General features: G+C 43.9%; 1 protein-coding gene and 2 long non-coding RNA genes across 5 annotated transcripts in view; 2 read left to right on the top strand and 1 right to left on the bottom strand.

Annotated features, from left to right (window-relative positions):
* The first annotated feature begins 460 nt into the window (after positions 1–460).
* On the top strand, positions 461–17,454 carry LOC149125058 (uncharacterized). Of its 2 annotated transcripts, XR_016212287.1 has the most exons (3): positions 461–708; positions 7,657–7,798; positions 16,658–17,454. It is a non-coding gene; the product is annotated as an uncharacterized LOC149125058 (long non-coding RNA). The 2 variants fall into 2 exon arrangements; XR_016212288.1 differs by lacking the exon at positions 7,657–7,798.
* The window catches only part of LOC149125056 (uncharacterized), a 21,785-nt gene continuing 13,974 nt past the window's right edge, over positions 16,617–24,427 (bottom strand). The window contains exons 2-3 of one of the 2 annotated variants that reach the window (XR_016212285.1): positions 17,236–17,936; positions 16,617–16,860 (exon numbers count right to left, since the gene is read on the bottom strand). Coding sequence is in view for 1 of the 2 variants with exons in the window: in XM_089302879.1 (XP_089159005.1) it covers positions 17,788–17,936 (149 nt within the window). In the remaining variant the exon portion in view is untranslated. Of the gene's footprint in view, positions 17,937–24,427 lie in introns of both variants that reach the window. The other variant, XM_089302879.1, reaches the window with a different exon arrangement.
* The window catches only part of LOC149125057 (uncharacterized), a 7,819-nt gene continuing 5,419 nt past the window's right edge, over positions 22,028–24,427 (top strand). Inside the window, exon 1 of the long non-coding RNA XR_016212286.1 lies at positions 22,028–22,519. This is a non-coding gene — a long non-coding RNA (uncharacterized LOC149125057). The remainder of the gene's footprint in view (positions 22,520–24,427) is intronic.

Here is a 24,427-nt window from a genome sequence, read left to right as displayed (position 1 = left end):
CCACTTCCAATCCAGCTCCTTGCTAATGGCACTGGGAAAGCAGCAGATGATGGGCCAAGTGCTTGGGCCCCTGCACGCTTGTGGGAGGTCAGGAGGAAGCTCTTGACTCCTGGCTTCAGCCTGGCCCAGCCCCAGCAGTTGCCGGATGGCCATTCTTTTCCATTGTTGTATTCTCAATGGTAGCTTTTGCCCCATAATGGAAAGTAGAGTAGTTGAGATAGAGGCCCAAAGCCTGCAAAACCTAATATATAAACTGCCTGGCTTTCCACAAGAGTTTACCAACCCCTGATCTCATAAGACCTACAGTTATAATGCTGTTGATTATCATTTTAGGAGACACGTAGCCATGGAAATATGTAAGGGACTTGGAAAGTGAAAGCTGTCTCCCTAGTTGGGGTGGCACCTGACCTGAAGTGAATTAGGCTGAAAAGGGAGTAAAGAGCAGGAATAGCATGAATGAGCCATGAGCATGGGCATTTAGAGGTGCTGGGATTCCATTCCCAGGTTTCTAGAGGAATGATATCAGGAAGGTGAGGTATAATAGTTCATGAGGTTCCTCAAGGAGAGACAATAAAAGAGTTTAAGCAAGGGAATGACAAAAACAGGTGTCTTTTCCACATAAAGATCAGTCTAGAGTTAATGAAAGGATGGAGGAAGAGGTAAGAGTGGTGGAGTGACTGTGTTACGATGCTATTACTACCAATCCAGGTAAGAAAACGTGATAACATAGGCAGGGGCAGTGGAGGTGTGAATGGAGAAGGCACACAGGTTGGAAAGCAGTTGATAAGATGGATCAATGGGACTGGGTGTGGAAAGCAGGGGAAGAGAGGCAGAATAAGGGCAACCACTCTCAAAATTTTGGTTTGTCAGATTGGTGGAGGAATGCCATTTACAGGGTAGGGAAACCAGGAGCAATAGCACATTGTGGGAGAGATGGGTCTGGTTTTGGTTGAGTTCAGGAAACCAGGATATCAGAATGGAGTTTTTCAGTTACCTGTTGTTATTTTTAGCATGTAAATACCATATTTTTCTTTGTAACAGAAATTTACCATTATTTGTTTTATATGAGCTGGCTTTTTTGTTTCTATTTCTATTATTTATTATTAGTAAGGAAAAGTTACTTTTAAAGGTATTTATATCAGTAACTGATCAAATTCTCTTTTTTATTGTATTATTTTAAAATTGCAATTTTGGACTTTTGTAGACATAAGCCATATCATCAACACTGCAGTTTTGCTATTCCTGTGCTTTTACGAAGTATTTCTTTTAACCTTTTTTCTTTTTAATTTGAAAGGCAGAGATATAGAGACAGGGACAAACAGAGAAAGATATCTGCTGATTCACTCCCCAATGCAGGAAACATTTGTCTGGGGAAAGCCAAATCTGTGAACCAGGAACTCAATCCAGGTCTCCCATGTGGGTGGCAGGAATCCATTTACTTACACCATTACCACTTTCTCCCAAATTCTACAATAACAGGAAACTTCAGTCAAGAGCTAGAGCTGGGAATTCAACGCTGGCTCTTCTGATGTGGGATATGAGCCTCTTAACCACTAGACTAAGCCCACTGGCTCCTAAACTTTCTCTTTGCACCCACCATAACCCTCAAAATAATGTTAATTGATAGATTTGATGATTAACATTTCTGTTGGGTTGTGCTCCTAAAGGAAAAGACTTTGGCATGTTTATTTTGAATGATATTTTAGGTAAAGGTACTATGATGGTTAGTTTTATGTATCAACCTTGACTGGGCTGTGATATCTAGCTAAATATTCTTTCTGGTATTTCTATGTGGGTGTTTTTGTAAGTGATTGGTATTTGAATTAATGAACCCAGTAAAGCAGGTGGCCCTCCCCAATGTGTGTGGGTATCATTCAATCAATTTGAGGATCTGAATAGAACCAGAACACAGAGGAAGTTGAATTTGCTCTTTTCCTGACTGCTTGAGCTGGAACATCAATCTGCTCTCAGTGCTTTTGGTTCTCTGGAGAGTCCTAGTACAGGTGGTAAGCATGGCAAATAGAGAAGCACCTCTTCAAACTTGCTCTCCCTTTAGTATAGAGGTTAGAAAGCTAAAGTTAAAAGTTAAAGCTTAAAAGTTAAAAAGCTAAAGCTAAACTTTTTCAGAATTTTTTGCATTGAGACTCAAGTGGTGGCATCATGCCTTTAATATTTACATTTAGGAGGGTATATTTTTTTGAGATTTATTTATTTAAAGGCAGAAAGAGAGAGAAAGAAAGAGATATCTTCCATCTGCTGGTTCACTCCCCAAATTGCCACAGTGACTGGGGTGGTGACAGGCCAAATCCAGGAGCCCAGAACTCCATCTGGGTCTCCCATGTGGGTGGCAGACTCAAATACTTGGGCCATGTTCAGCTGCTTTCCCAGGGTGCATTAGTAGGGAGCTAAATCAGAAGTGGAGCAGCCAGGACTTGTACAAGTGCCAAAATGGGATACTGGTGTTGTGGGCAGCAGCTTAACCTGCCGCATCACAATGCCAGCCTTCTGCATTGAGACATTTTTATTCTTTGGCATTTTCATGTTTCTTCTGGATTTTCTTCACATAATTCACTTGCCCAAGTACACATTTAAGTGGACAAGCCAACTATGTACAACCTGTCAAACCTTGGACCCCTCTTCCAATGAGTGCTTGTTTCCCACTGGATTTACTACTATGTTGCAATTTCATTACTTGATTTCTAAATTTCATTTGCATTCTGTCCCACCTGAAAGCTTTAACAAAGTGGGAAGCCCTGCCTACCTGTTGGTTCTTGTCTTATGTTGATCTTATGTATGTATTCCTTGGCTTTGCTATTTTTCATCCTGTTTGGGTGTAAAAAGTAATACATGTACCTATTACCATGATCTTTTTTGTTCCAACTTAATTATGAAGTAAGCTACTCATTTGTCAAAAGAGGAAACTTCAACATTTCTGAAGCTGCCTTTGCCCTCTCCCTACTCTTGCACTTTAGATGTGCTTCTGCCAGCTGTTCACGTGTTGTAGAGGGTGACTCTCCTTAACATCACCTAGACTTCATGGAATAACCAAATGTCAGAGTAGGCAAATGCTTTAGAAATCATTCTAGCCTATTCTCCAAATAGGTAAGCTGAGGTTCAGAGATCTAAGCTCATAATCACACGAATTTTGGAAGAACTGGTACCAGAACCTAGATCTTTTGATGGGGACCCCAATGCACTTTCCATGATTGCAAACTCTTGTCACATTTTCTAAATTGTATTTTCACTAAAAGCACAAACCATTAAATTAGAACTGCATTTCAAGAGGATACTTTTGAGCCAATTTTAAGCCACAGAATGAATTATATACATTAAAATACATATGTGCACTGAGACACATGTCCCCATCTCCTGCCCCGCCCACCCACCCACACAAGACAGATGCAAACCAGAAAACCAGAGATAGGAAACAACCATCAAGGGGCAGGGTGGGGGGAGGTCTTTTTTTCTTTTTTTCTTTTTTTTTTTCTTTTTTTTTTTGCTTGTTTGAACCCAGTAGGTAAAGGAAAAGAGGGGAAGGGATGGGGAAGGAGAAAGAGAAGGAAGGAAGACATGTTCCATTTATGACTTACTTTACGCCAACATTGTGCAGTCCTTGATTGCCTGAGAATTTGGCTCTTAGTTTCTTCCTTTCTAGGCTCTATGCCTTCTTTTCTGTGGCTTGGATCCACTGTTTCCAAGTAATCCAAGAGAAGGTGCAAACCTGCTTTTGTAGCATGAGGCTTTAACTATAAAAGCCAGTTCTTCTGCCTCCGGATTTTAGCCTTAAGATGTCATCTTTACATAATGCAGAAGCAAAGTTATCTCTGAGTGAGGAGTAGAAGTTGAGAAACCAAAGTGTTCTCATCAGATAGGATGGTTTTACAATTAACGCTCTCAGAGATGCACCTAGACTTCACCCTTTTATTTCTGAAGCTGAGAGCTGCCTTTCCACTAGAAATGAATTACTAACATCTTTTGTTCTATTGCCACCTCCATTTCAGCCCATTTCTTTTTTCTAAAAAGCTATTTCTTACCCCCACTAAACTAACCATAGTGCTTGCACTGAAACAGAATATTATTCAAACATAAATAAATAGATAAACTGTGGTTTATCAGAGATCTTAACAATCTTACATAAAATGTTGGCTTCACTTAAGTCTTGATTATTCTTATTATCCACATTGAGGATCCTGATTTATATAACCCTATAATCTCCACAAATGAGGGCTGATCTCTCAGATGAATTTTAAATTTTTTCTTTTTTTTTCCACTATCCTGCCTCCTTTACTTATTTCTTGACTTCCTATATTATTAGCCTTTTATTTTAAAAAATTTAACTTTTTGCTTTCTTATACATGTTGCTTACAAGGCATAGAAAAACATCAGAACTTAGCCGGCGCCGTGGCTCAATAGGCTAATCCTCCACCTTGCGGCGCCGGCAAACCGGGTTCTAGTCCCGGTTGGGGCGCCGGATTCTGTCCCGGTTGCCCCTCTTCCAGGCCAGCTCTCTGCTATGGCCAGGGAGTGCAGTGGAGGATGGCCCAGGTGCTTGGGCCCTGCACCCCATGGGAGACCAGGAAAAGCACCTGGCTCCTGGCTCCTGCCAGGATCAGCGCGGTGCGCCGGCTGCAGCGGCGGCCATTGGAGGGTGAACCAGCGGCAAAGGAAGACCTTTCTCTCTCTGTCTCTCTCACTGTCCACTCTGCCTGTCAAAAAAAAAAAAAAAAAAAAAAAAAAAAAAGAAAAACATCAAAACTGTTAACAGACTTTGTACTACTCTCAAGTCACTGAGTACCCAAAGTAACAAGAGGTGCTGTGCTTCCTCTGCCTTTATGATCATTGTTTCTGCTCTTACATGAATGGGTAGACCTAGAAAATCTTTTCCTGTGTGTAAAAGTGTGACTTGTCATTTCTATAACTGGAATAATATGGTGATATAATCCATCTATATAAGCTATGAACATTTTGCATCTCCTCAGTAAATCGTATATATTTCTATCCAAATTTGTTTGAACAATTTCCAGCTCTGTGTTTAAGCAACACCTCTAGACATGATTTCTAGGTACCTACTAAGAATATTATACCAGCATTCTGTCTTTAAGACCTAAAAATTGAAGCACAAAGAGGACTTAAGTATGAGAACAACCCTAGGGCCAGCGCCGTGGCTCACTAGGCTAATCCTTCGCCTGCGGCGCCGGCACCCCGGGTTCCAGTCCCGAATGGGGCACCGGATTCTGTCCTGGTTTCTCCTCTTCCAGTCCTCTGCTGTGGCCTGGGAGTGCAGTGGAGACCAGGAGGAAACACCTGGCTCCTGGCTTTGGATCAGTGCAGCGCTGGCCTTAGTGGCCACTTGAGGGATGAACCAACGGAAAAAGGAAGACCTTTCTCTCTGTCTAACTCTGCCTGTAAAGAAAGAAAGAAAGAAAGAAAGAAAGAAAGAAAGAAAGAAAGAAAGAAAGGAAGGAAGGAAGGAAGGAAGGAAGGAAGGAAGGAAGGAAGACAGAAAGAAAGAGAGAGAGAGAGAGAGAGAGAGAGAGAGAGAGAGAGAGAAAGAAAGACAGACCCTGGTGATATCACTTACTGTAAATGTTCTTAGAAAAAAATCCTCCTAACAGATTTTTTTAGTAGTAAAATTAGAAAACTCTTAATGAAGTTGAGATCACTACCAGTTCACCTACACTGTCAGATACACATAATTAATTGACCTGAATGTACTTTTTAAGTTAAAAACATCCCATTTTTTCAAACTGACTTCATAAACATCCTTCTAAGTTCCTATATTTTCACAGAAAACTGAAGGGCTCATGGATGATAGGAACTTGAAACCAACAATGAAATAATTCTCTGGCAGGCTTTATCTGTAACAGTATCCCTTGCATTCAGGGGATAACAAATAGGGCTATGATGTTGCTGCCTAAGAATTTTAATCCCTTTAAAGATGACCTGTGAATGACCAGCGATGTTAAAATGATGGATTAGAAACTTAGCTCTGGGGAAGAAAATTTCTCAAAACAAAATCCATGATGATATAAAAGAATTTCAAATCTATTAAAATTTTCATAATAGTAAATTAATAAAATTCCTTGAATATCATGCAAATCACTTGTTAAACAAATCATTTACGAATCCAGTTTGTTTTTACCAGGAAATCTTTTTTTTATTTTATTTGACAGATAGAATTAGATAGTGAGAGAGAGAGAGACAGAGACAAAGGTCTTCCTTCCGTTGGTTCACCCCCAAAATGTCCGCCACGGCTGGCACTTCGCAGATCCAAAGCCAGGAGCCAGGAGTTTCCTCCTGGTCTCTCAAGTGGGTGTAGGGGCCCAAGCACTTGGGCCATCCTCCACTGCCCTCCGGGGCCACAGCAGAGAGCTGGACTGGAAGAGGAGCAACTGGGATTAGAACCCAGGGCCCATATGGGATGATGGCACCGCAGGCAGAGGATTAGCCAAGTGAGCCACGGCACTGGCACTCAGGAAACCTTTTATTCAAGGTATACAAACTTCATGCATTTCATAAATACACCATTAGAAACACAGTGATTCTTCCCATACTACCTGCCCTCTCACCTGCACTCCACCCTTCTTCCTCCTCTCCTATTTCCATTCTTATTTTTTACTAAGATCTATTTTCAATTAACTTTATAGACATAATATTAACTCTATACTAAATAAAGAATTCAACAAATAGTTGAAAAAAAAAAAACTGTTCCTCAACAATTGAGAAAAGGATTGTTCAAAGTCATCACATCTCAAAGTGTCAATTTCACTTCAACAGAATATCTTTTAGGTACTCCAGAGCATACTACATATGTGGATACTGGACATGTGATTTATAAACCCTAGCCCTTTGTTTGCCTGTTAGAAGAAACACCCAATTTGGTATTTTTCTGGTATTTATTTACATTGTCTTTGCCTTTCATCGTAGAGCATAAAACTCTATGAAAACCATTGTATTTTGTGCAGTGGAGCAGGAAGTCATTTCCTCTGACTATGGAGAGGAGAATTCAATTAAGAATACTTTCAGAAACATTTCAAATGCAAATAATCACTTTCAAATGTTATTATTAAAAGAAGAAATTAAAAATCTTTAACCCATTGTGAAGAAATGAGTGCTTAGAGAAAATGGGCCTTGGGAACAATCCAAGGTGGTTTTCTTTTCTGAAGCAGCAGGAAAGGACATTCCTGGAGGAGAAAAAACCTGAACTAGACATTAGGGAAACTGCAAGCTCCTTGATTTTGCAGAAGCAATAACTATGTAGTATGGTGAATTGCATTTTTTTTTTTTTGACAGGCAGAGTGGACAGTGAGAGAGAGAGAGACAGAGAGAAAGGTCTTCCTTTGCCGTTGGTTCACCCTCCAATGGCCATTGTGGCCGGTGCGCTGCGGCCAGTGCACCGCGCTGATCCAAAGCCAGGAGCCAGGTACTTATCCTGGTCTCCCATGGGGTGCAGGGCCCAAGCACTTGGGCCATCCTCCACTGCACTCCCTGGCCACAGCAGAGAGCTGGCCTGGAAGAGGGACAACCAGGACAGAATCCAGCACCCTGACTGGGACTAGAACCCGGGGTGCCGGCGCCACAGGCAGAAGATTAGCCTATTGAGCCGCGGCGCCGGCCTGTGAGTTGCATTTTTAAACTTTTTTTTCGCATTTTTAGACATCTCTTGAATATGCGACATAACAGAAGACCACTGGATTATCACAACCACTTCCATAATTAACCTGATACGATGCCCTGCTCTCCTTCAAGCACAGAAGAAAATCTAGCTTCACACAAATATGTACTATGGAAAAAGAGGGTATGTTTTAATAACCTTTTTATAAAACTGTGGATATTTTTTGATACTACACAGAAACCTAACAAGGAGTTGTTTCTTAAGGTTTCAGTGCAATGTGGAATCTGAAGTTTCAATAATGTTTTCAAGCTTTTATATGAAAATCCATTGGTCTATTTATCATTTGAATGGTGACTTTTTATTCATGCATGATTTTGTACCATAATACATATTTGTAATTTGGAAAACATTGATTCACAGAGTTATGCAAGTCTTGAAAATGTTGACACAGTTCATTATCACAACTGTTAATATTTTATTGCCATCAATCTTATCAGAGAAAGGCTTTAAATGTTGAGAAACTGTCAAGCTCATAACAATAAATACAACTTTTCCAAATTCTCATTTTTTCTTGGAAGCTGAAATTTTGTCATTGGCAAAAACATTTATTTCCTTTGATATGGTCACTCAGTTATTTTTTAAGTTTATTTATTTTTAAATGTATTGTATTTATTTGAAAGGGAGAGTGAGGGATGGAGATAACAAAAAAGAGAGTACTCAAGAGAGAACATCCATTGTCTGGTTCACTCCCCAAATGCCCACAATAGCCAGGGTTGAGCCAGGCTGAAACCAGGAGCCTGGAACTCTATCTGGATTCCTCAGTTGAGTGGCAGGGACCCAACTATTTGAGTCATTACTACAGCCTCCCAGGGTCTGCATTTTGAAGGCTGGATTGGAAGCAGAGGCAAGACTCAATTCCAGGCACTCTGATATGGGATATGGGTGTTCCAATCAGCAACTTTACTGGCTGTACCCAAATGCCCCCCCCACACACACACAATTAATTATTAAGAAGATATCATACCGGGGTCAGTGCCATGGCTCACTTGGATAATCCTCTGCCTGCGGTGCCATCATCCCATATGGGCCCCGGGTTCTAATCCCAGTTGCTCCTCTTCCAGTCCAGCTCTCTTGTGGCCCAGGAGGGCAGTGGAGGATGGCCCAAGTGCTTGGGCCCCTACACCCACATAGGAGACCAGGAAGAACCACCTGGCTCCTGGCTTTGGATCTGCGAAGTGCCAGCGTGGCAGACATTTGGGGAGTGAACCAATGGAAGAAAACCTTTCTCTCTGTCTCTCCCTCTCACTGTCTATAACTCTACCTGTCCAAAAAAAAAAAAAAAAAAAAAAAGATATCATACCATTCTATTTAGGATATGAATCCTCTACATACATCCCATATTCTTTATAAGTTGAAAAAAAAAAAAAGGAGTTGACTTAATCCCTATTTGTACTTTCCTTTCATCTCATAGCAAAGATTCTGGGACTTAATAAGACCTGCACAAATATTTATGAACTTAAACTCAATTGTCACCACTATGAATTGAAACTACTGTAAGGATTATGTCCCTTTTTCCCCAAGAAAATTTTTATTTAAATCTATCCTCTTATTTTACCATCCAGCTTAGTATTTTCAACCTGACTTAAACAAGCAGTATTGTGGGGAGCAAACCGGACTAGACTGTAACTGGAATTAAGACTTATTCTATGCATCTGCTCTCCCACAATATGGCGCTGGGAGAGAAGTAAACAGCTTCCGCACAGCTGCCTCCAGTTCAACCAATTAACTGTAGGACTTGCTCCTGATTGGAGGAGAGCAGCGTACTCGGCGTGTGGGCAGCCGAGTTGGGATTGGCGGAGGAGGACTATAAAGGAGGAGAGAGACGGCATGCACCAGGAACATCTATGGGGAACATCTAAGGGAACCCGTGCAGCCCCCGAGAAAGCCGGCCGGCGGTCTGCCGCTTCCCTGCGGAAGTGGGGAATGCGGCCAGGGGGAACTGCCCTTCCACGGAGGTGGAAGGGGTAGTAGCCAACCCGGGAAGAACCAGCAGCAAACCCGGGGAGGGCCGAGTAGACGAAAGAACAGCGCAGGGTCCTGTGTTGCTCCTCCACGAAGAGGGGGAGCGACATAATGGTGCCGTGACTCGGATATGAAGCCTAGGACGGATAGGAAACTTAGGACGGATATGAAACTTAGGAGGGAAGAAACGGGAAGAACTGGGAAAATATCGGAGAGAGAAACTAGCAAACAGCCTAGGGAAATTACCGGAGAGAGAGACTAGCAAACAGCCTAGGGAAAAGCCGGACGAAAAGGGTGCCGGAAGAAGCTATTGAAAGCCTAGGCATAGACTCGGATACGGACTACGGGGGGAAGCTGGGAGAAATCTCTAAGGTCGAAAGCGAAAGTGAAAGCTAGAACAAACAGACTCGGATGCAGACTGTGGGGAGAGGCCAGGAGAAATGAGGGAGGAGTATTGTTGGAAGAAAGCTTGGGGAAACATACCGGGTAGAGAAAAATGTTAGGGAAATTGAAGCCGCGGGGGGCAGGCCGAGGCGGAAACGAAAGCCACTTTGGGGTTCTCAAGTTAGCCCGGGAATAGGGGGCGAAAAGTTGAAACCAGAAGCTGAGACGTAAGCCAGATTGGGATCCGTCTGATTAGCCCGGGGAGCAAAGGACGGGAAGCCAAATCGTGGGGCGGAGACGTACGCTGGGTTGAATTCGCCAGGCTAGCCCGGGGAACTTAGATTGAATCCTAGTGGCGGAGACGCAAGCTACGCTGTGTTACTCGCGGAAGCCGCCGCGTGCAGAGAGAGCACGGGGCGTGAATAGATAGGGAACGGGGCTGGCGTAGGCCGTGGTTCAGACGCGAAAGGGTTAAGCGTGGAGACCGCGGAGCGCGCAAAGCCGAGCCGCGCAAAGCCGGGAAGCTGCGCAGATGAGAGAGGCGCGCGGGCTGAAGCGGCGCAGAGCCGGGAACCCGCCGGCGGGGCGAGGTGCCGGAAAGCTGCGGGGATAAGAGAAACAGAAGTTTAGAAGTAAAAGAGAAATAGGAATGTTGGCAGACAGAAGTAAAATGGGAGAAATAGAAATGCCCGGAGATAGAGAAATAGAGAAAAATAAGGCCTCCCCTCAACATGCCAATTAGAAGGCTTGGATTCGGTCTGCCCGATTAGTGAGGCGATGAGTACCTGGGCGGCTAGCCGCAGGTCACCGAAGACAGGCACGAATTAACATCAGTAAAGCTTCCCCACAATGCAACAATTAGGAGGCTTGGATTCGGTCTGCCTGATTTAAGGCGGTAAGCGCCAGCAAAGCTCGACCAGAGTATGAGCTGCAGGTCACCGAAGATAGGCACAAACCAACACTAATAAGTCTCCCCCACAATACGGCAATGAGAAGGCTTGGATTCGGTTTGCCTGATAGGTTTTGTAAACACCTGCAGGCAGTTCTAGCAGAGCAGAGCATGCGCTGCAGGGCACCGAACACAGGCACGCATCAGCGCCTAAAAACCTCCTCACAATGGCGAAGAGAGGACCCGGATTCGGTTTTCCTGATTGATAGGACTTGTAAGAGCCTGTGGCAACTCTAGCAAGTAGAGCAGAGTGTGTGCTGCGGGACACCGAAGACAGGCGCGTATCAACGCCAAAAATAAAAAGAAAGGGGGATCTGTGGGGAGCAAACCGGACTAGACTGTTACTGGAATTAAGACTTATTCTATGCATCTGCTCTCCCACAATATGGCGCTGGGAGAGAAGTAAACAGCTTCCGCACAGCTGCCTCCAGTTCAACCAATTAACTGTAGGACTTGCTCCTGATTGGAGGAGAGCAGCGTACTCGGCGTGTGGGCAGCCGAGTTGGGATTGGCGGAGGAGGACTATAAAGGAGGAGAGAGACGGCATGCACCAGGAACATCTATGGGGAACATCTAAGGGAACCCGTGCAGCCCCCGAGAAAGCCGGCCGGCGGTCTGCCGCTTCCCTGCGGAAGTGGGGAATGCGGCCAGGGGGAACTGCCCTTCCACGGAGGTGGAAGGGGTAGTAGCCAACCCGGGAAGAACCAGCAGCAAACCCGGGGAGGGCCGAGTAGACGAAAGAACAGCGCAGGGTCCTGTGTTGCTCCTCCACGAAGAGGGGGAGCGACAAGTATGAATCATTGCATTAAAATGCTATTCAATTGGATGGGCCTGTACTTCATACCTCCAATTCCCTATAAAATATCACCTAGAAATGTGAGACTTCTAGGAGCACATATAAAGACAACCATACGTAACTTATCTTTCTATTCCAGAACTTTCCTAAATGTAAAACAATTAATGCCTCCTGTTCAGAACAATATTCAGAGTCCTGACAAAATGATATGCACCTAGGGAGAGTTAAACCCTTCTAGTTTTGGAGGTAGAAGGAGCATTAATCAACACTTTGGCCATGCAGTCTACTTGGTGATCCAACCAATTAGGCCATTGCCTGTGCCGGTTTTCAAGATGGAGCAAACTGCCAAACTATGAGGCTGTCAATCAGCAGGGTCACCGGGAAATGTGGAAATGTACAAATTAAGTGCCTATGGAATAGGTGTGGGAAATACAGGCCAAATAGTCCTTCCATGCTGTGTTAAGAGAATGGTCTGAATGCTTTTGCTAATAGAATCCTATTTTATAAATCATCAAAAATGTATTTATGGGGTTGGTGCTGTGGCCCAGTGGGTTAAAGCTCCAGCCTGTAGTGCCCGCACTACATTTAGGCACTGGTTTGAGTTCCAGCTGCTCCACTTCCAATCCAGCTCCCTGCTAATGTGCCTGGAAAAGCAGTGGAAGATGGCCCAACTCCTTGTGTCCCTGCACCCATATGGGTGACCCAGAAGCAGCTCCTGGTCCCTGGCTTCAGGTTGGCTCAGCTCCAGCCATTGCAGCCACTGGGGGAGTGAACCAGCAGAAGGAAGACCTCTCTCTGTCTCTACCTCTCTCTGTAACTGTCTTTCAAATAAGTAAGTCTTTTTTAAAAATGTATTTATTTTGTTGTCCATGCCCTTTAAAAAAGATTTCAATAAATTCTTTTGGCAGCAGTGAGCCAAAATTCAAGAGTACTTAGTGAAAAATTAAGTACTGATTTTCTGCTTTTCAAAAAAAGCTAATGTTAAAAAGTATCACTTGGAAAAGGTTAAAATTTCCTATCCAACAATGAGCCATAATTGCTAACTACATTGAAACCAAATCATCTGCTCCAAAAGTTAATGTCATTTCTAGATTAATTTTCCCAGAGATCATGAATTAACATCCACAGCCACAGAAAGCACTTACATGCCACTCTTTAAAGTATGACTTTTCATTTGGGTCAAATGAATTTACTTCTAAATTTGCTCATTTTTAGTTTCTAAGTTTTCTTGATACCTTGTAAAAGGTGAAGTAATTATTAATTAAATTTAGAAGTGCTCAAGACCCTAATTTCTTTGTATGCCTTACACAATAACACTAAAATTAGTTGCAGGAATTCAGAATTTCTTATAAGTATTAAAATCAGAGTACTCAATAAATGGAGTGCCCCAAATTTAAGCTCTTAAAGTGTTTAATAAGTTGCAAGTACTGACCATAAGATTTGCAAATAAGATGACATTCAATTTTTTACTAAGGCAAAAAACAGGCAAACACATTAAAGAAAGCTCAAAATCAAAAGGCTTGATTTTGGAAAGTTGGTTGTAGATTTTTGGAATTTTTTTTTTTTTTTTTTTTTGAAAGGCAGAGTGGACAGTGAGAGAGAGACAGAGAGAAAGGTCTTCCTTTGCCGTTGGTTCACCCTCCAATGGCCGCCACGGCGCGCTGCGGCCGGCGCACCACGCTTATCCGATGGCAGGAGCCAGGTACTTCTCCTGGTCTCCCATGGGGTGCAGGGCCCAAGGACTTGGGCCATTCTCCACTGCACTCCCTGGCCACAGCAGAGAGCTGGCCTGGAAGAGGGGCAGCCGGGACAGAATCTGGCGCCCCGACCAGGACTAGAACCCGGTGTGCCGGCGCCACAAGGCGGAGGATTAGCCTAGTGAGCCGCGGCGCTGGCCAGATTTTTGGAATATCTTGACTTATAAGACGATGCTTGAGGAACTGTCTATTCTTAAGTGGAAAAATAATTTTTTAAAGATTTATTTTTATTTATTTGAAAGTCAGAGTTACACAGAGAGAGGAGAAGCAGAGAGAGAGAGAGAGAGAGAGAGGTGTCTTCCATCCATTGGTTCACTCCCCAGATGGCTGCAACAGCTGGAGCTGTGCCTATCTGAAGCCCGGAGCCAGGAGCTTCTTCTGGGTCTCCCAAGTGGGTGCAGGGGCTCAAGGACTTGGGCTATCCTCTACTGCTTTCCCAGGCCATAGGAGAGAGCCAGATCGAAAGAGGAGCAGCTGGGACTAGAACCGGCGTCCATATGGGATGCTGGTGCTTCAGGCCAGGGCTTTAACCCACTGTGCCACAGCGCCGGCCCCGGAGAAAAGAATTTAAATTTTGTAAATGATTCAAAAGAATCATGAACAATTTACTTGATGAAGTTTTTGCTAATAAAAATATTTATTAAGATGGGGGGTTAGGGAGAGGTTGATTAATGGATACAAATTTACAGTTACATAGGAATAGGTGCTAGTGTTCTACAGCACAATAGGGTGATTATAGTTAACAGTAATTTATTATATATTTTGAAATAGAAGAGAGAATTTTTAATGGTCTCATCACAAAGAAATGACAAATGTTTGAGGTGTTGGATATATTAGTTACCTTAATTTGATCATTACACATTTTATGATATCTATATCACCCTGTACCCCATAAATATGTGTAATTACTTTATCAATTAAAAAAACATTGAAAAGTATACCCTGAATGGAGGCAAAAATACAGTCAGTGCCTATGAAAGAAAATTCTGTGGCTGAAATATTAGTATATTTCAATTCCAAGCAGTAATAATTGAGAATATTCTCAATTTAGCCTTAATCACATTTAGTTTTTTTTTTTTTTAAATCTGAGCAGTTACTTCATAACTGTAGAGAATATTGTCATATTAACAATAGTATGTTGGGGGGCCGGCACCGTGGCTCACTTGGTTGATCCTCCACCTGTGGCGCTGGCATCCCATGTGGGCGCTGGGTTCTAGGCAGCTCTTCCAGTCCAGCTCTCTGCTGTGGCCCGGGAGGGCAGTGGAGGATGATCCAAGTGCTTGGGCCCCTGCACCCATATGGGAGACCAGGGGGAAGCACCTGGCTCCTTGCTTCGGATCTGCACAGCGCCAGCCGTGGCGGCCATTTGGGGAGCGAACCATTGGAGGGAGGACCCTGTCTATAACTCTACCTGTCAAATAAATTAATAAATAAATAATAGTTTGTTGGGACCAGAGTTATAGCATAGCCAGTAAGGTGCTGGGTTGTGTCTCAGTTGGACCACTTTCAACCCAGCTCCCTGCTAATGGCCTGGAAGAAACAGCTGACGATAACCCAGGTACTAGGGTCCCTACACCTACATGGGAGACCTGCATGAAGCTCCTGGTTTCTGGCCTCAGCCTAGCTCAGCCCTGGCCATTGTGACCATTTGGGGAGTGAACCAGTGAATAGAAGATATTTCTGTTTCTGTCTGTCTGTCTCATTCTGTAACTTTGACCTTAAATAAATTAATGAAAAAAGTATGCTAAAAAGGAAGAAACAATTGAAAATGTCAGTAATTCCAAATATATGAAAAATAAAAATCCCACTATAAATGATGCAGAGAAGTTTACAAAGTAACGGGACCCTAGTAAATGAGAACATCCTTCAGGAAAACACCAGTGACATGATATTAGAGGTCGATATGACTAGGAATCTAATTAAAATACGTGAAGGTGTCATAACAGTAATTATTCTGCCCACAAAATTTTTACTGTTTTACTGAATTAGCTCTTAAAAGTGAAGGTAGGGACTGGCCCTGTGGTGTAGTGGGTAAAGCTGCCACCTACATTGCCAGCATCCAATATAGGCACCAGTTCAAGTCCCAGCTGTCCCACTTCCAATCCTGCTCCCTGCTAATGTGCCTAGGAAAGCACTGGAAGATGGTCCAAGTGTTTGGGCTCCTGCACCCATGTGGGAGACATGGAAGAAGCTCCTGGTTTCCTGATTTCAGCGTGGCCAAGCACTGGCTGTGGAGGCCATTTGGGAGTAAACCAGTGGATGGAAGATTCCCTTTCTCTCTCTCTCTCTCTCTCTCTCTCTCTCTCTAACTCTGCCTCTCAAATAAATAAATACATTTTAAAATGAAAGTATAACTTATGCACAATAATAAAGTTTACAAGACTTAAAGCTTGATGTTTTTTTTTTTTTGATGTGTATATATTTGTGCTAATACCACTCAGAACTCCACCATCACCCTTTCTGTGTAAAAAGCACAGCATAAATACAATTTTTCCTCTTGGAAGTGGTTCCATAAACATCCCTCTCTCATCACCTCTCCCAGCAAATTCTTTTGTTTCTTTTCTGAAATACCAGAACATAATGTGCTATTCTAGTATGTGTCACTTTTTATATTGTGACTTGCATTTGCATCTGGTCCCATGACTAGCCAGGGTGTGTTCATCAGTTGGGGCTATATATAACTAGCACTTTGTGCAAGGAATCTATTAGGTGCTCAACAAATATCCTGTGAAATGAATTACCTCTACAGCTATTATATCAGCGAATGGGGCTGAACACATTGTTGACTCGATAAATTTTTCTAAGCCAGTAAACTAGTTATTTTCTTGTTCATGAGGTTAGTACATATCTAGTTCTGAGATGTCTATAGATTTCTCAGGGACTGTTGTAAACTTGCCACAGGGTAATAAAGGACTCCTTACCAGCAAAGTCCCATGCTAAGTCATATATAGTAGAATGCCTAAAAAGATTCCTCTAGATCATTGAATATTTCAGATATATGTATTCTAAAAACTAATGTTTTCTCTCGTTCTGTTATTGGTGTCAGGGAGAAGATGCACATAGCTTTCAATGGAATATAAATAATAGTCTCATTTTATTTATTTATTTATACATATTTCTTTCTTTATTTAAAGTCAGAGTTACAGAGAGAGGTTAAGCCTCCACCCTCGATGCTGGCATCGACTTAGCTGCTCCATTTCTCATCCAGCTCCCTGCTAATGTGCCTGGGAAAGCAGCAGAGGATGGCTTACGTACTTGGACCCTTGCACCCATGTAGGAGACCTGGAAGAAGCTCTGGGATCCTGGCTTTGGCCTGGCACAGCCCCTGCTGAAGAACCTTAAAAATCAAACCAAGATGGAGTGACCTAAGCCAATACCATTAAAAACAAGAAGTCACCTTTGCCCCAAACAAAGTTAAAGTTTAAAATTACAGCCCTAAACTTTTTCCCCCAAAGCTAAAATTAGGTGCAGCTATAAAATAAGGGACCCTATGCTTAGCTAGCTGCGACACTTGTGCCTGGCTGTGCTAAGACCTAACCCAGTTTGTATGCCTCCTAATACTCGAATAACGGTGTGGGAAGCGGGACGCTGCTCTCCCACAAGGGGAACAAAGGGAGCGAGACGTCGTCCCCCCTCAGGGTGAACAAGATGGCGCTGGCAGGGAAACAACAAAATGTAGAAGTAAACAACAAAATGGCGACGAGGTGCATACCTCCCATGTGATCCCGTAGCTGATTGGATAGAAGACGCATGCCCTTCACGTGATCAGCTCGCAGATTGGACTGCTGTGTGCATGGACTCTATAGTGCTTTTGATTGGTCGCTGTGGGTATATAAACCGTGTGGCTTTGCACTGGGGGCGCTCTCTGGACTCCCGAGTTCAGGAGGCCCGTCTGTGCAGATACTGAATAAATCCTCTTGCTTTTGCATCAGCTGGTCTGGAGTCTGAGTCTTTGGGGTGTGCCTCTCGATGTGTTAGCATCCTCACTCCAAGGGTCTAACACTGCCATTGCAGCCATTTGGGGAGTGAACCAGCAGATGGAAAATCTGTCTCTCCTTCTCTCTCTGTAACTCCGCCTTTCAAACATTATAAAACAAATATTTTTTTTTAAAGAGAGGTGGTGATCATATCTCATTTCACTTGCATTTCTCTTGCTTTACTTCACTTTCGACTTCTGTGTTATTGAAAATCACAGAGCTTCCGGACTAGTAAGTACTCGGGGTCAGTTTCTCACCCTAGGCTGGTTCCCCTTACCCTCATTTCTTCACTTATCTTCAGGGCTGAGGGCCTCAGCCTTCTTCACTCTCCTTTGTAACATGGTTGCCATCTTCTCTAATTCCTGCTGCCCTTCTAGTAATGCTGGCTGTGTAACAGGGATGATGTAGCCCCTCTCCTTTCCACGTCCTTGCTGCCCTGAAAAGAAGAAAAAGTAATTCAAAACATTTGTGAGGAATGGAATTAGACTATACATTTGACTTTGGTTCAAAAAATTTTAATCTATGCATACTTGTGAGAAGGACTCCAGGGGGCCTTGGAAAGGAAAGAAAAAACACATGGTGTAACTTTCCAGGAACCTGGGGGGGGGGGAGGCAGGAGACTGGGGAAATATCTCCAAGGTAATCAGATGTTGTTGAGTCTGCAGGCAGGACCTGACTGAGCACTCTCCTCAATGTCTCCAATGTCAGTCCCTGATTGGTTCATGTAGCATGTCTCATTAGGACACTTTCATTTCCCTGATTGTTATTCTTGCCTCCTGATTGGTTGTTATCCCTGCCTTCTGATTCACTGTTATTCTGCCCCACCATGATTACCTAAACCTGTACTCACTTCTCAGAAAGAGGCCAGAGTCACTTTATGTATAAAAGAGGCAGCACTCAAAAGCCTCTCGGACAACTCCTCCCTTGGAGTCCCCCTACTGACTGCTGTGGCAGGAGGTCTTTTGCTTCAATAAACTTTGTTTTGCTTAATGTCTCTGTCCACATGGAAGTTCTTCAGCATGAGACAAAAGACAAGACTGCTGCGACACTAGGGTTTTCAAAAAAAAAAAAAAAATCCACATCATGACACAACTATACTCAAGTTTACATTTTTCTCTCTTGAAAAAAATTGTTTATTCATTTTAATTTTATTTGAAAGACAGAAGGGCTGGCACTGAGCCTCTGCCTGTGGTGCCGGCATCCCATAGGGGCGCTGGTTCTAGTCCAGGTTCTTCCTCTTCTGATCTAGCTCTCTGGCGTGGTCTGGGTAGACCGTGGAAGATGGCCCTATTGCTTGGGCCCCTGAACCCATGTTGGAGACCTGGAGGAAGCTCCAGGCTCCTGGCTTCGGATCCGTCCAACTGCAGCCATTTCGGCCATTGGGGAGTGAACCAGCAGATGGAAGACCTTTCTCTCTGTGTTTCACTCTGCCTATAACTCCACCTCTCAAATAAATAAATAAAAATTTTTTAGGCCGGTGCCGGGGCTCACTAGGCTAATACTCTGCCTGTGGCGCCGGCACCCTGGGTTCCATTCCCGGTTGGGGCACCAGATTCTGTCCCAGTTGCTCCTCTTCCAGTCCAGCTCTCTGCTGTGGCCCAGGAAGGCAGTGGAGGATGGCTCAAGTGCTTGGGCCCTGCACCCGCATGGGAGACTAGGAGGAAGCACCTGGCTCCTGGCTTTGGATTGGCACAGTGCACCAGCCGTAGCAGCCATTTGAGGGGTGAACCAACGGAAGGAAGACCTTTCTCTCTATCTCTCTCTCTCACTGTCTAACTCTGCCTGTCAAAAAATTTTTTTTTTATTTTTTTTAATTTTTTTTTTTATTTTTGACAGGCAGAGTGGACAGTGAGAGAGAGAGACAGAGAGAAAGGTCTTCCTTTGCCGTTGGTTCACCCTCCAATGGCCGCCGCGGCCGGCGCGCTGCGGCCGGTGCACCGCGCTGATCCGATGGCAGGAGCCAGGAGCCAGGTGCTTTTCCTGGTCTCCCATGGGGTGCAGGGCCCAAGCACCTGGGCCATCCTCCACTGCACTCCCTGGCCACAGCAGAGGGCTGGCCTGGAAGAGGGGCAACCGGGACAGAATCCGGTGCCCTGACCGGGACTAGAACCCGGTGTGCCGGCGCCGCTAGGTGGAGGATTAGCCTAGTGAGCCGCGGTGCTGGCCAAAAAAATTTTTTTTAAATAAAATAAATAAATTCCATAAAGCAGCTAACTGAAGAATAGTAACAATGAGAAATATCCACCACAAAATGGTTTATTAAAAAAAAGGCGGGGGGAGAGATGGACAGAAAAATGTCTTGTATCTGCTGGTTGACTCCCCAGACACCTACAATAGTCAGGACTAAGTGAGGCCAAGGCCAGGAGCCTGGTACTCAACCTGCATCTTCCATATGAGTGGCACAGACTCAACAACTTGAGCTATCATCTGCTATCTTGCAGGTTGCACACCAACAGAAAGCTGGATCAAAATCAGAACAACTAGAACTTGAAAGATGTACTCTGATATGGTTGAAGCTTAACAAGTGGTGACCCTACCACTGCATGAAATACCTGCCTCTCTTTTTTTTTTTTTTTTGCACCAAAATAAACTTAGTTGTTATTCCATCTTTCTATGAATCTTTCTATGACAAAAGTATCCTCATATTAGACAGTTTTCAATTCAGAGTTTACTGTTATTTATTATGAGATAGAGTCTTGATTAAAAAAAATCATATGAGGGGCCACAGTTGTGGCATAGTGGGTTAAGCCACTGCTTATAATACCAACATCTCATATCACAGTGCCAGTTTGGATCCTCACTGCTCTGCTTCTGATCCAGCTTCCTGCTAATGTATCTGTGAAGCTAGTAAACAATGGCCCAATACTTGGGCCCCTGCCATCCAAGTGGGAAACTGAGATGGAGTTAAAAACCCCCTGGCTTCTGGATTTGGCCTTGTCCAGCCCTGGCTGTTGTGGCCATTTGGGGAGTGACTCAGTGAATGGAAGATCTCTCTCATTTTCTTTCTCTCTCTTTCTCGCTCTCTCTCCTTCCCTCCCTTTCCTTCTCTTCCTCTCACTGAAACTCTGACTCTAAGTAAATAAATATTTTTTAAATTAGACTAAAATATTACAAAATTTAAAATATTTTTAACATTTTATTTCTTAAGACATTTTCAAATTTATTTATTTGAAAGGCAGAGACAGAGACAGAGAAAGACATTTCCTAGTTCACTCCTCAAATGTCCACAACAGCTCCAACAGAATCAGGGAATTCAATCTGTGTATCCCCTGTGGGTGGCAAGGGCCACAGTAATTGGGCCAACATCAGCTGCCTCTCAGGGTGCACAAGAAGAGGAAAGTAGAATCAGGAGTGGAGCCAAAACTTGAACTCAGGCACTTCAATGTTGGATGTGGACGTCCCAAGTAGTATCTTAGCTGCCCATCCCTCAACCTTTTAATATATGACATCTCCTCAAAAGAAAACTGTGAAAAAATTTTGCTTTGTTCTTTCATGTTGGTGGCAGAATTCATGTTTCCAGCCTTTCTGGGTTTTGGCCCATAGATCTCTTTCAAAGGTCTGCCTCCCTAGTATATAGGCCTGAAGATTTAGAACAATAAGGGTAAGTTAGGATCATGCTGGGAGACCTATCTCAGGTTTTTCCAGTCTTGAATCTGTTTTCTGTGGCCTTAGAACTCAACCTACAGCAGGTTCCCCTATGATGTTACCCCACTTAGAACCTTTCTTTGAAAAATCATGTTTCTTGGGGGATTTGGGGATAATTTAAAAATTAATAAACCTAAGTGATAAAATATTAGAAGCTATTAATGCATAATGCCTGCTATATCTAAGACAAAGGTTACAGATATTTTTAGGGGCTCATGTAATCAAGATTTGTATACTCACTGAAACCCCCTTTCTCTCCAAGCTTTCAGACTTCCTGCAGTTTTAGGTCCCCACCTTCTCCATATCAGGACTGCCCATGTTTTCTGACAAGACGTGGGAACATTATCCAGAGGTAGAAAGGGTGAACTTGGCTTCTAGTTAAGCCTTATAGGCCAACTTTCGATATATTGTATAAAGTTTTGGCATCTTAATGACATATAGACAAATCCACGAGTACAAAAGGTTTCAGGTAGGTCCAGGCCTCTATCAGCAATGCTAGGTTATTAACATCAGTGTTATAAATGAACTTGTTAGTTGGGGGAAGAATAAACCCAAAGCATTCTAAGATTAAAGCAGGTTACATGATAGTGGTTATAAAAATATCTATTCTATTTCTTACTGGCTCTATTATTAAATCATGGAAAAAGCAAATAGGAACATCAAGGTTTTGTGGGGGTGGCAGCTAACAGGAAGGAGTCCTTCACCACTACCCCCTCTAGAGGCCTTCGGTAACAAAAAGAAGTTGCAAGTAGTAAAACTTGGGAGATCTGAAGGTGGGATTTCATGGGGCGAAGGCAGGCTTTTGAGACAGGATCACGCTCAGCTGCTGCCGGTGTCTCCTAGGGGCCTGATGAGATTGGTTCTACAGGTGTTGCAAGAACCAACTTCAGGAAGACCTGGAAGCATGCAGGAAGCAGCCAAGTCCCTTTCTCAGAACTTTTTTGGCCCTGCAGTCTGCCTCCCAAGCCTTCTCTTGGCAGACCTAACATGGAACAGCAGGCAAAGCAGAACTAAGATGCAATTGAGATTTAATTATTGACATACCGAGCATAAAAGTCTTCTGGTACACATTTCACAAGAGGGATGGCTAAAGGGTAACAGAAAAAGGTGGCAGAATCACCTTAGTATGCATCAGAGAAGGACTTGTGGGCTTTAGCTGAGAAAGACCTTTTGCTTTAGGCCTAGTTTTGCCCAAGGTCTTTGTGGACAACTACTGAAATAGAGGCTGGGTTGCAATAAAACATGCTGCAGGTGCTGTCTGCCTTTTCAGAACTTGGGCAACAGGAGGGAGAAGACAAGGGAGAAACCTGGAAAAGATAGCAGGAATAACAAAAAGTGATTTTTATATTTTGGAATAGGAAAGTAGGAAAACAGGTAAGGAATTTCCTTGGTAACATGGGGGCAGGATTGGGGGAAAGACTTTCTTAAAGATGGAAAATGAGTGAAGTTGTAGGAAAAAACCTATGTGGAAAAGAAGGAAGTAGAATGCTTATAGGATGATTTTTAGCCAAATAATAAGGTGTTTCGCTGCACATGAGTGTGGTGGGGCTGGGGCTGGGACCCACAAGCGCTAAGAGGGTTCAGAGGACTTTCTGTGTGGAATTCAATAGGGGCAGAAAAATTCTATACCTGAGACTATAAGAACATAACAAAGTGATTTATAGGAAATGCCTGAGCTGAAATCAAGAGTAAGAATTATGATTGTGTGTGGGTATGTATGTTTGTGAGTCGCCAGCATTGTCTCAGTAGTCTAGCACATGGGCTTCGAATTCTGGTGCTACTGATATTTTGACTGGTCAATCATTAAATGCCAATAGGAATCCCCTCCCAGTCCCCAAGATAACAACTGAAATTGTGCCCAGATATTCTCAGATGTCCCCTGGAGACAAAGTTACTCTTGGGGGAGAACCACTGCCCAGGGCCACTAGACTCACAAAGGCTTTGTGGATTTCTTTACTTCCCACAGCAGTCCTCTTTCTAGGCAAATCCTGTGCCCTTACCCTCTTGTCCTTCTCTGGAATCATGGCACCCACTAGTCCTATTTGAGTCAACATTCCTTATGTCTTCAATTTTGTTATCTTTCTTGTGGGGAGCAACTGGGAGCAACTCGGACTAGACTAAGTTACTGGAATTAAGACTTATTCTATGCATCTGCTCTCCCACAATATGGCGCTGGGAGAGGAGGAAACAGCTTCTACACAGCTGCCTCCAGTTCAACCAATAAACTGTAGGACCTGCTGGAGGAGAGCAGCATACTCGGCGTGTGGGTAGCAGAGTTGGGATTGGTGGAAGAGGACTATAAAGGAGGAGAGAGACAACATGCACCAGGAACATCTAAGAGGAACACCTGTGCAGCCCCCGAGAGAGCTGGCTGGCGGTGTGCCGCTCCCCTGCAGAAGTGGGGAAAGTGGCAGGGGGCCCGCCCCTCCATGGAGGTGGAGGGACGGTAGCCAACCCGGGAAGAACCAGCAGCAAACCCGGGGAGGGCCGAGCAGACAAAAGAACAGCGCAGGGTCCTGTGTCGTTCCTCCGTGAAGAGGGGGAGCGACACTTTCTAGTAATTATTTCTGAAAATTTTGTCCTACTAAAGGTGTCCTTTAATATCAGAAATAGAATTCCAAAGAACTATCTCTTTTTCTTTTGATTTATTTTTACTATTTTTTTCTTTAGGAGGTGAGCCAGTGGCAACTTACAGGCCAAATCCAGCTGTTGTGTGTTTTGGAAATGAAGTTTAATTGCAACACAGTCATTCGTATTCCTTTCTATAATTTCCACGGCAGCTTTTGCACTGTGACCTTAGTGCAGTTTGGCAGAGACTGTATAGCCTTGTGGGGAGCAATCCGGACTAGACTAAGTTACTCGAATTAGGACTTACTCTATGCATCTGCTCTCCCACAATATGGCGCTGGGAGAGAAGTAAACAGCTTCCGCACAGCTGCCTCCAGTTCAACTAATAAACTGTAGGACTTGCTCCTGATTGGAGGAGAGCAGCGTACTCGGCGTGTGGGCAGCCGAGTTGGGATTGGCGGAGGAGGACTATAAAGGAGGAGAGAGACGGCATGCACCGGGAACATCTAAGGGAACCCGTGCAGCCCCCGAGAGAACCGGCTGGCGGTGTGCCGCTCCCCTGCGGAAGTGGGGAATGCGGCCAGGGGGAACTGCCCTTCCACGGAGGTGGAAGGGATAGTAGCCAACCCGGGAAGAACCAGCAGCAAACCCGGGGAGGGCCGAGCAGACGAAAGAACAGCGCAGGGTTCAGTGTCGTTCCTCCACGAAGAGGGA

This window comes from Oryctolagus cuniculus, chromosome 8, assembly GCF_051225735.1.
Source record: "Oryctolagus cuniculus isolate XC-2025 breed Fujian yellow rabbit chromosome 8, ASM5122573v1, whole genome shotgun sequence".
Classification (NCBI taxonomy): Eukaryota; Metazoa; Chordata; class Mammalia; order Lagomorpha; family Leporidae; genus Oryctolagus; species Oryctolagus cuniculus.
Note: the sequence above shows the minus strand (reverse complement) of the source record. Positions and strands in the feature narration are given on the sequence as shown.